Raw genomic sequence first — 12,454 nt, 5'->3', positions numbered from 1 at the left:
CAGCTGCTGTTTGTGAACACCCAGGGCTCTATAAATCTCAGTCCAGGGCAGGTGTGGGTGAGCTGGGGGAGAGGAGGCCACACTGGCCCTTACCCTGCCCCGAACCTCTTGACCTTTGTTTTACTTCTGCTTCAGCCGGGAGGCCACCAGGCATCACACACACACACACACACACACACACACACACACACACACACACACACACACGATGAAGCGCTCACAGTGCAGTAATGAACTCACTCACACAGATAGTATCTCCATATATTCTCCTGAAAGCCCCCATTATCTGAGCCAGCTGCCATTCATGGATATGTATTCATACCACCAGCTTCCAAAGCTCAAGCATGAGTCTCCAGAAGAGACATAATTATGACGTGTAGTCACCTTGTGCTGAGGGATGTCCTTGTTTGCATTACAATGCATTTAGAGAGCAGGGCTGCTTCATGACAGGCAGATGACAATCAATAGGAAATCATCTCTTTGCTCAACATCAATATAGTATCATTCATTGGCTCGCTCCACTAATTGTTAATCAGAGAGGACATGGCTGGCTGTGGACCAAAATGACAACATTTACGGTAAAATAAAGTAGATTTGGTTTGTCCTGGTATTTACTCGGTGGGTCACTCGTGTCATTATCTTTGTTTGCTTTACTTCACAGTCGGGCCAACCTGTTGTCTGTTTGACAAAAACACATGTTCTAGTGGGCGACTCGTGATTTACAGTTCCCTTCTCGTGTTTGATCTGAATTGATTTAACATGTTTTGACTTTATAAAACCCCTTCAGGGATTTGAGTTTAGAGGATGGTACAATCACATATATTGTCTGAACATCCCGGCAAAGCTGGATTACCATCTGGGCAACTGCTGCTGAGAACCAGAATTCTTAAATTCACTGCATGTGCAGAGTTGAGACAATATGCACCCTAAAATAAAATGTTTGTCAAACCTGCAATAATAACAAAAAACTTTGGTTCATAATGTGCTCACATACCAGACTAAACTGACCAGGGGCAAGTTAGTATTATTGCATCAGAAGTAGGAGCACTGGGTCTCTTCACTCTCTTTAAGGAAGCTGCCATATGTTGTTTGTTGTATGAAGAGCAATTCATGGGAACTTTGCGACCACATGGCACATACGCATGCACAGAGGGTGGTAGGTGGGGTTCCAGGGGGTCAACAGCAGGTTTTTCCCTTGATAGTTATATGAAATATATATTTGAGTTATTCTTTATTCAAGCACAAAGGTGACCGTTGAGATATCTGTTCAAATAAGTACAAATGGATCACAATGAAAAACATACCTCTCTAGATGAGTGGTGTTAACGAGATAAACGGAAAAGCTTAAAAGTCATTCATTTGTTTTTTTTAGAGTTCAAACCGATTGTAATGAGCTTGGAATGAGCTCCTCATTCTGTGATTTCAGCTTAAGTGAGGAAATCAGTGGAGTCGTGCAGCTATGAAAGCTAAAGAGGGAGCTTTGATAGAAGCAGTATTTTGTTGATTTCCTCTGCTCTGACTGAGCCAAACAGTCCTGCTCAACAGTGTAGTTACTGCCATGTTCACGTGCACCCACTCTTATGTCCACAGGTACGCACGAGACACTTAAAGACACTTCTTCATGACTCAGCCGGGATAATGCAAGTGTTTACTTACTGGTTCTTACATGGGGGTTCTTCATCACTGAATATTTACACACAGCAACTGTAAAGTGTAGCTGTTGACAGAGCTAACGTTAGCGTGCTAATATATGATCCATTTAGAGTGTGGAGTGTGGTCGACACACCTGACCCAGTTACAACCTTATTTAACGCTGTTTAACAACAATTCAACCTGTTGCTGTGTCTTAACCGGGTCCAACCGGATCTAACCGGGTCTAACCGGATCCAACCGGATCTAACCGGGTCTAACCGGATCCAACCGGATCTAACCGGGTCTAACCGGATCCAAAGGTCTGGACCCGGGCAAGAGAAATAACTAATATCTCAAATTACAAAACTGTATGTCAATAACATCAGACTGAATGACCAAATAAAAGGTCAGATGGGTTTAGCATCATGTGATACTTCCTGCTCATTCTAAGCTGCATGAGCACTTACTGTGAAAGACACATTTCTCCTTGGATGCACTGCCTAAGAAAACAAAATAATACCTGCATTGACGAAGTGTTGGCAGATACATTATAGTAGTTTTCCACCGTAAAAAGATAATATTTGGAAATTATGCTCAAGGGATATTTCTCTTTTTATTGGACATCACTGCAGATGTTTAGACGTAACTAAAATGTAACTTGAGTTTTAATGGTGCAGCACAGTCGGTGTGTAAACTCCGTAGTTTCCCGTTAACGCCCAAGTAGTCATCAAGTTTAAGAACTTAGGAAGAACTCTGTGCACAGACGAATTAATGAATTTACAAGTAACCGTGAAAAGTCAAGTTACCGAAGACAAACACATTAATGTGCATTTACGGACGAATCAACATACAAAAGCCTTGAACACATATTCATATGAATATCAGGTGAACAGTATAAAATACATCTCGATCATTACGCTCTTTTCTCCTTGACCACACTCGTGCGCGCACACACACACACACACACACACACACACACACACACACACACACACACACACACCTCCTTAATTCACAACACATTGCCTGTTAGCAAACCTGCCTGAGCCGGCACCATGGACCCTCTTAACACGAACCCTATTGTCAGGAGCACAATAAAACTATGAAGTTGGAAAAAGGAAAAAAAAAACGACATAAATACATGTGAAAATATGCTGCGGGACTGGCAGAGGCTTCTCAGTCATGCGAGGGCTTGTTGGGAGAGCGATTTGTTTTCATGAAAAAGTCTTTCCTGGGGAGAGGAAAGGGCCCGGCTGCAGGCTGTTTGTGCATGGCGTAAGTTTCTCCTCTGTAATAAAAGCACCAGGACTTATGTGTCTACATGTGTGTGGGTGTGCAGGGGAGACCTTGGAATAAAGGAGACAAAGTAGGCAGCCAGGTCCCACACACACACACTCATCATACAGTCAATCACCCAAAAACTGGCAAACATACCTATGAGAATCAGTCTGGAGGCAGCTCCGTCCACTTCAGGGAGCATGTGATCTTTTCTACAGCACAGAGTAATTCCCTTGGATGCACAAATAGACATAACATACTGGCCACACACACACAATATTGTTTCTTTATCAGTGCATGTCTTCCTGTTTGTCTCCCTCCTACAGACTGTGGTGGATCCAGACAGTGGGGGATGGAGCGGCCCGACGGAGCAACCCTCCTACCACCTTTCTCCCTCCAACCTGCTGACCTTAAACCTCCGCTGGACTAGCAGGACCAAGAGAGAGACCCGAACATATAAACTTGGATGAGAGGCGGAAAGAACTGTGACGAAAGACAGTAAGAGCGAGAGACATAAAAGGACACAGAGACGGCGCTTGGCGTCGGACAGCCTTTTGAGGATCAAGACCCCCGGGGTGGTCTCATCATGAAACCTTTCGTCTCTGTGGGCCCCCCCTCTGGCCTGCTGCTGGTCCTGATGTGCTGCCCCCTGCTGGGCTTGGTCCGGTCCGCCAGCAGCAACAAGGCCAGCGATAACGGACACCCACACCTGGGAGACAGCGACCCAGAGCGCTGCATGAGGCACCACTTTGTGGAGACCATCACGCACCCGATTTACAAGTGCAACTCCAAGGTGAGGCCGAAACGGACCCACACACGAACCTCGCGCTGTTGCCAGCCGCTCACGTTTTGTGGTAGCAAGTTGTTTAAAGGTCACAGGGCCAGTCGTCACCTGACAAATTAACTCAAGAAAACCCACAGAGCACTGCCCAAAAATAAAAAATCCCCCCAACGCGAACTTAATTAGTCTCAGACAGACTTTTCTCTTTCTAGTATTACTCTTGTTGCCCCACGAAAGCCTCCTCCATTTGGCCATCTCTTTCTCTCACTTTCTCTCCATCCCTCCTTCATTTAGACGAGTCTCGCCTCGTTTGTCTGTGTGTGTGTGTGTGTGTGTGTGTGTGTGTGTGTGTGTGTGTGTGTGTGTGTGTGTGTGTGTGTGTGTGTGTGTGTGTGTGTGTGTGTGTGTGTGTGTGTGTGTGTGCGCGGTGCTGGACACGGGCCACGCTGCAGACATATTCTGCACCTCAGCTGGGACGCAGATTTGGCTGAAGTGGACGTCTCCCTGTCGGCCTGCTCTCTCCTGCTCTCTGCCAGCGGCTGAAGGGAGAGCGATGGGCTGTAGAAAGAGAAAGACAAGTTACCTAATGGTACGAAGGCGTGGCGCCTCATTCCTTTTTCTTTTCCCTGAAGTGTCGGACAACTCAGACGCATCCACTTAAGAGACCGATGACCCGTGGAATCACGTGGCTGTCAATTTCCCGCCGTCCTTTTTCGTCGTGCAGTTGTTCGGCCAGCGTGAGCAGCTCAGTTCTTTGGTCTTTTTTTAATATTCTGTCTCTGAGTGCACTGAGCAGGTGGCCAAACCGCAGCTCCGCTCAGGGAAGTCAGGGCTGAACTCACTCACAGCATGAGCGAGGCTTTCTATTACCGTACACAGAGAACTGAGGGGACGCCTGGCTCAGCCGTCCTTTTACACCTCAGTGTTTCCACTTCACACAGAATCCACCTGCACATAGACCTACTCAATGTGTGTGTGTGTGTGTGTGCGCAAAGGGGATGTAGGTGGGATAGATGTATCTGCGTGCTTTCATCTGCTGCCCAGGCACAGAGTAGGTTTAGATCGGTTTAAATAGCCAACAGTTATGAGTGTTTCTTTAAACGTTGTTTGTGAAGAAAAGGTTTCTCTCTTCATGCCTGTTGGTGTGCAGGAGAATAAGTGCTGAGTCAAAGCAACACAAATCATCTCAACACAGACAATATTTGTATTGATTCGATGTGTTTTCAGAACAGCCACCAATGTCGATCATTTCTTCCAACAAGTGACGATGAGCTCAGTGGAGGAGGAAGTATTTATTTTACTTCAGTAAAAGTAGAAAAAACTGCATGTGTAAAAATTCTCTATGACTAATACAAGTGCTGCATTCAATATCCTACTTAAGTATAAGTACATAAGTATCAAAATAAACTTGAAGTACCAAAATTAAAAGTACTCATTCATAATTCAAGAATAATGTATATTATATGATACCATTGGATTATAGTTATTAATGTGTTGTCATGTTAATGTTGCAGCTAAAGGAAAGGCTCATAACAACTTTATATACTGCTGGGTAGTTTAACCTATAATAGTATAATCATTATTATGAGATGATTCATATTTTCTATGAATAATATAAATCAAAAAGCAACTTGTAGCTCAATCTATCAAATAAATGTAGTGGAGTAAAAAGGACAATATTTGCTTCTTAATTATAGTGGAGAAAAAGTAGCATAAATACTCAAGCAAATTATAAGTATCTCAAAACTGTACTTAAGTATAGTACTGAAGTAAAAGTACTTAGTTATATTCCACCACTAAATAAGCTCTTATATATACTGTATATACTTCAAAAGGCTCCAGAACATTGCTGTTCAATAAACTGAGCAGGATAAACTCTGCAGGAGCTTTTATTGGAATTGATGTTTAAAAAATGTCTGTTAGATTCTTATGAGGCATGTCTCTTAAATACCCATAAGCCTTAGTGGCAAAGTCACTGGGCAGAAGACTAAATCACCGTCACAACTCTAACTCCAAACGAACAAAGCGCAGTTTAATTCATCTAAAACTGACCCACCATCTGAAAGGGAACTGCTTTAACTCGCTATTAACAGGTTTCTACAAAGCAGACTCTCTCACCTCAACCCGGCACGAGTTGTAGGGGAAACAGTTTTATGTTCGGTGATTGGATAACCACTGTATCTGCTTTTATTATTATTTTTTATTCATCCAGCTGGTCATGAATGAAAGGTGCTGACAGAGCGGAGGCGTGTAGAGGAGCAGAGGGGCGTCACAGGAGAGGAATTGTCGCTGTTTGACTGATCCTCAGCTAGGACAAAGACAAATGGTCTTAAGGTGGTGACAACGCTCCTGGTGTGTGTGTGTGTGTGTGTGTGTGTGTGTGTGAGAGACAGTCAGTCACCCTGCCATGGCCCCAGACAGGCTTTTGTCAAAGTGGGTACACGGGTGGCGACACACAGCAGCTGACAGAATGACATGACACAGGAGTCTGTTTAGGGAGGCGACGGGAATGCGGTGACCCACAGAGGAATGCCAGTCGGACGGTCACAACACTAATCAGGCCAGTGCTGTGTGTGTGTGTGTGATCTGACTGTTCAGACTTAGGGAAAGTTTGATACAGTGGTTTTGTCCCCTCAGCACACATGCATTCCTCTGGATGAGTCTTCGTGGTGCGAATGTCTGTGTGCGACCCTGAGCTCCGAGCTGCGGCAGGTGTAGGAGTGGGCGACTGCTCTCTTTGCTATCTCTCAGTTTGCAGGTGCAAGGCCGAAGCTAGCAGCCAGCTAGACTTCTAGACGAAACTCAAACACCCTGTCGTCAACCCACGACCGGGGCCTGGAAATCATGAGACTGTCTGTGCTTTCTTAACCTTTTTCCTCTGCACGCTGTGTTTCCAGATGGTGTTGCTGGCGCGCTGCGAGGGCCACTGCAGCCACACGACCCGCTCCGACCCCCTCATCTCCTTCAGCTCGGTGCTCAAACAGCCCTTCAAGAGCACCTGCTCCTGCTGCCGGCCGCACACCTCCAAGCTGAAGGCGCTGAGGCTGCGCTGCGCCGGCGGGACTCGCATCACGGCCACATACAGATACATCTTAGCCTGCAACTGTGAGGAGTGCAGCTGAGCGGGGAGCAGCATCCTCCCACACCCTCAAGACTCTCCGGCTCCTCTTGGCCCCGAGCCTGACTCGAAAGCTATCCAGAGAATTTTGGTTGATTATTGGATCGGAAAATTGCCCTTAGAGAGGACAGCGGCTCAAGACGCTCGCTGTTATCTTGGGAGCGATCGCTTGGAGCAGTCGTACCACCCTCACACAGAAATTGACCTGCAGCCTTTGGGACTCTGACAGAACATACTATACCCGCTCCATTACGCACATTCAATCAGTACAAACCATGCAAAGCATATTCCTCCAGCACACAAGGCCAGACACCACAAACTGCTGCTCCCATGGGCCACTTGGAGACCCTCCTCGCTGCGGACACGCACCGCACTCATTACAGGCCTCCGTAATTCATAACACACATGCTCACGAACCCCAGTATGAGAGCTCGTTACAGATATCTGCAACGGCTTTCTGCCAGCTCCATAAAAGAAAAAAACACAAAAAGAAGCTCCACCACGCATTTGACAACAAAACAACACGCCTCGTTAAAAAGCAGCATGGGAAAGGACGAGGCTCGACGAGAGCCGAGCGGGACCACGGGAGCCCGGACCATGTGGCGGACCCATAGAGAGGCACCTGCCTATCCGCCCCAATCACATTTTACACACTCCCTGAGGACTTTCATTTAGTTGTGTTAAACATGAGCGATGCTGACAGCAGAGCTCATCAGGTGGACGATATAAGAGTGGAGGCAGACGTGTGTAAGAGCAGCTCTGAGGATGAAGGTTAAGCCAGCGCCTGGGTGGTCCTGTGGACTGTCAGTAGACCATCAAGGCTCTCAGTGTTTCATTTTCCAATGTAATCTGTTCGATTTGAATCTTCGTGATGCTCCCGTCAACACTATTGAAACTGTAGCCGCCGAATTTACGAATTGTTTGCCTGTCGTGTATTGTTACTTGTGTTTTTGACTCCTGTCAAAACAGTGCTGTGGTTGCTCTGCGTACGTCTGTGAAGCCTGTATATGTTTCCCTCATAGCCCACCGTGATGAATACACAACTTCAAACTCACAGGGGATGCATTTCAGTGTGTGTGTGTGTGTGTGTGTGTGTGTGTGCATGTGTGTGTGTGTGTGTCAGGCTTGTACACGTCTGAAACGTCATCAGTGCTTGTGGTCAGTTTATCTGAATTAAAAAGTGAACGACTCAGTCACGTTGTACCAATTGTGATTTCTTCTATCATAAAAAACTCACCACAAAAACGTGCATATATTTTGAATTTGAAGAAATAACAGCCACAATCATTTTGACTTCATCAGAAACTGAAAACCTCTTTTTCAATTTAACCACTACTGAATATTTAATGTTGAAATTTACATTGAAACCACTGAGCAATGAAATATCTTACTTTGAAATCTATATATATATGATTTGATGGGGTTTGATTGCCAATTTGAAATTTCCAGAAGGTCATCCAAAGTTGTGGATGAAATTAAAATACATTATTCATGCATCCAATGTAAAATAAATATTTTCAAATTCAGTTCAATTCTGATCAAAAAATTCAACTGGCTAGATCCAGAATTCAATATTTGAGATAAGAAACTCAAACCAAGGATAATAAGTTGAGCCTGAGAGAATGGACAAACTCTCCTTTCTCTCTCTTTCCTGACTCCTCCTGGCCTTATGACTCTGAGTCTGAATCTTTAAGTCATGCTTTTGGGTCCAAAACAGTAACATTACAACATGCACCATTTCCTGTGATCACCTCTGTGATCACCCTGTGATTTGTATCCAGCACAGGAACGATGGACTCCACCTCCAGCTGATGAAAACACATTGAATGGGCGACTGCAAATAGCTTCATAAATGGAGTTTGATTTCATGGAAATCTTTAGGATTAGAGGTAGTGCCGGTAGCAGTGGGGGGCCGTGCATTTTGTACCTGGGCCTTCTCTGCTGGTCCTGCAGCTGAAATACCACCTTATAACCACATCGTGGCGCCACAGCTCATTTTTAAGGCTGTAACTATGTACGTCTTACTCGTTTGATTAACGCTGGAGCATTTAGAGAATGCAAAAGCCTAAATTCAGGAAAATATAATGTTCTCTGCTGGTCTGGCTATGGGATCCACTGTCATTCCTTAACAACAAGCCACAACCAAAAGCGATTACAATAGGATTTCACTTTCACAACTTGAGCAGTGTCTTTCCTCGGCTCAGCACTCTCTGTCATGGTGTAGCTCAACTTAGTCAGAATGCATTTTGATTGGCTGAGCTGCATCACGTGATGTGATTCACTACCCATCAGCCTCTGCTGGCTGTTAAGTTTCGTTTCACGATAGTCACGTGCTCGCCCACTGACCAATCACAGCACACTCTGCACCTAGCGGGAAAGCTACAGATGAACACTGAGCAGCATGTAATGCTGACGTCATTATAGGCCGGCTAGCAGGCGCTGACACGTCAAAGAATACAACCAACATGTCAAACTAAAGATCTGATTGGTTGAACACGATGACTATCAACAATCTCGTCCCCATGAATTTTAATCTGCACTGGCTGCAGGTGAGAGTCTGCAGGCCTCTGGCTCTGTTCTTACCTAGAGACACAGAGGTGAGATCTGATTGGATGAAAGCTCTACTTAAAACAAGCTGCACTGGAAGCAGAGCAACTGAGGAAGACAGTAGCTGTGCAATGAGAAAATAAGATAATGGGAAAAATATTTTTATAAATTATAATACATGTAGTGTATTTAAGAAAAATTATTAAATTATAAAATATATTTATATATATATATATATATATATATATATATATATATATATATATATATATATATATATATATATATATATATATATATATATATATATATATATATATATATATATATATATATAGCTTTGTGATTCTGTTTAGGCCAGCAGAGAAGGCCTTGCAGGCCCTGACGGCCCGCCACTGACCGGTAGTTAAAATTCAGTAAATACAGCTGTAGTGGGTTTTATTTTTCCACAGGGTTTTCATGGAGCCAAGAATGTGAAAATAAAGCTATAAAAATAAAGTAGATCAGCAGGAGGCCATTTGCAGGCTAATGAACGTGGCGGTTGTGAAATCATGGCCGACTAATTTAAAACCAGTCCTTCACTCTGTGCCTGTGGCACAATCGCTGAACATCAAAATAAATAAAGATATGTCAAAGAAAATTGGAGATAGACTTCATGACAATGATGAATCTCCCTGTGTGGATTAATGAAGTAACCCCATTAAAAACCCTCCTCACAATGTATGCACTTCGTGGTTTTTTCACGTGCACCATAAATAAACCCTGCACAGATGTCTTTGTTGTTGTGTTCAGAGCTGAAACGGTACCCCTCCCCAATGTGAAGCAGAACAATATATGCTCCTCCGTGGACGTTTCAATCCCGACTACAACTGACAGCACGACCGGCTGCTTCACACGTGAATACAATAAAAAACGCTTTCCCCTTCCACTCTGGAGATTAATCCGACTTTCTCTGCCGTCTCCTTTCACTGTGTATCTCCTTCATCAACACGCACGCGCGCACACACGCGCATTAGTGGAGAGGAGGCATTTTGTGACATGAAGCAGGAGGTGTAATTATTTGGGGGAACCAGTGTGACAGGATGACAGAGGGGCAGGTTAATGGCTGTCGTTCGTACACTAACTGTGTCCCAGCAGAGAGACACGTTCCACACTTTCTGACGAAAGAAGTAGAAATATCATTCATCAAATATAGTTTTTCATCTCTATTTCCAGGTGTGAGGCAGGCACATGTGGTCTTTTTTTTTTTTCACCGCCCCTTCACGTCAGCAGACTTCACACACGTTTATTCATCCTGTGATGCTAATCAGATCCATCCAAGCGTTGAATAGAAATCATAGAGAAAAGAGGCGTTTTATTGGACGGCACTATAGGTGCCTCCTTGTTAATTAAGGAGAAATTCACATCTGTGTGTTTAGCATGCCATTAAAGTGCCAGACGTGAAACGTGGACGACAGCCATGTGCTGGAGGGTTGACAATACGGCTCCTCGTTTGTGTGGTGCTGAGGTTTGTGATCGAGCTGTCGGCACATACTTCACTGAGGAAATACGAGTACAATAATGTCAGTGGTGCTGCAGCGCTTTAAACACTTTAACAGTCCGAACACGGCCACTGACATGATGGAACTCGTCAACATGAGAGCTGTCCAGGAAGGAACTTTTTTCATATTTTTATAACATTTCAGTGAGTATTTTACTCAACGCAGTAAATTGCAGATATAAGTGTGTGTAGTGGGGCCTTACGTGACGGCTGAACATTAACATGACTGACAGTGAGGCTGAGACAGAAGCACAAGCTGGACCATGTCCACGGCTTAAATGTCCATCATATAAAATGTGAAATCTGTATTCATGAGGTCACTTTCAACAGACACATGCTCCCTATTACAAAGAGGACAACGTGGTCTCAATTTGTGGTGCACTAAGGATAATAATTAAAAGTTAAAATATCTGGTAAAATCTCTTTGTAACTCTTGAGATCATCCATAGACTCATCAGAGCTGGGCAGCTTGGGGGCGTGGCTTGATGAGCAATATTATTTATTTTAAAATAGTCCTAATTGGCCAAATTATTTAGAAGTGTATTTGTTAAAAGCTGAAGTTGATGTGTGTTGTAGAGTTGACTTGATAGTTACTCTGCTGATTGTTTGTCATGGTTGTAGTGATTCACAATGTTTGGAAACTCATTTGATTGACTTTTTTTGGCTCTTTGTTGCGGCTCAAAATCTGACTTCCATGTTAAAGTTTGGTCTCATTTTGAACCGGAGCGTCTGCATGCTCGATTTGTTCCGCTCCAACACAGTGATCCACCATACAGGATGAATACATCCTCGTACATCCCCCCCCCACACACACACACACAGCCGCACACAGTCTGTCTAAGACAAAAAGTCGATGTGAAGTCCAGGCTTTTGCTGCCCTCTGCTGCCAAGCCAGAGCAGTCTCTGTGTCTCAGTGAGGAATATCTGCTGATGAAAAGAACGTCTGCACCCTCCCCCCTCCAGTCGTTGTGCATGTGTGTTATACTGCCTCGCCTGTCCATCTGTCCACCCTCAGACACAAAGACAGGTCGACAAAGATGTCTATTTCATTGATGCAAAGATACATTTTTTGTAATTTGGTGATAAAGCCGCAACATCTTGTAATATTATCGGTAATCCAATGAAAAGTGATTCCAGTGCACGACTTGTTTAGTTATTATATGTCAAATAATATGTACAATTTAAGTACAGCCTTAATGACCACAGCGAGTGTTACAGTAACATCTCTCTGACACTAGAGCTTGACAAAGATAGGATTTAACTGGCTGTGACCAACCAACCACAAGAGGGCAGCACAAACGGGAGAATACAAATGTGCAGCCAGTTGATGATATTATAACACAACAAGTGCAAAGCCCTTGAGTTATTGTCTGCACAGTCAGGATTTAAAAGGTTGGTTCCTGTGTTGTCTGGAAAGGAGAAATAGATCAAATGAATTCATCTTGAAAACGTATTACCACATATATATATATATATATATATATATATATATATATATATATATATATATATATATATATATATATATATATATATATATAGTGCTTTTGTTTCCTAA

At 43.9% G+C, this 12,454-nt stretch overlaps 1 protein-coding gene across 1 annotated transcript; it reads left to right on the top strand.

The window, feature by feature from the left end:
• Positions 1–3,405: 3,405 nt before the first annotated feature.
• Positions 3,406–7,873, top strand: ndp (norrin cystine knot growth factor NDP). The gene is made up of 2 exons (XM_079277101.1): positions 3,406–3,703; positions 6,589–7,873. Exons 1-2 carry the CDS (start codon positions 3,497–3,499, stop codon positions 6,811–6,813), a joined length of 432 nt encoding a protein of 143 aa, XP_079133227.1. The 5' UTR covers positions 3,406–3,496; the 3' UTR covers positions 6,814–7,873.
• The last annotated feature ends 4,581 nt before the right edge of the window (positions 7,874–12,454 follow it).

The sequence above is a fragment of the Melanostigma gelatinosum genome (assembly GCF_949748355.1).
Source record: "Melanostigma gelatinosum genome assembly, chromosome: 10".
Classification (NCBI taxonomy): domain Eukaryota; kingdom Metazoa; phylum Chordata; class Actinopteri; order Perciformes; family Zoarcidae; genus Melanostigma; species Melanostigma gelatinosum.
Note: the sequence above shows the minus strand (reverse complement) of the source record. Positions and strands in the feature narration are given on the sequence as shown.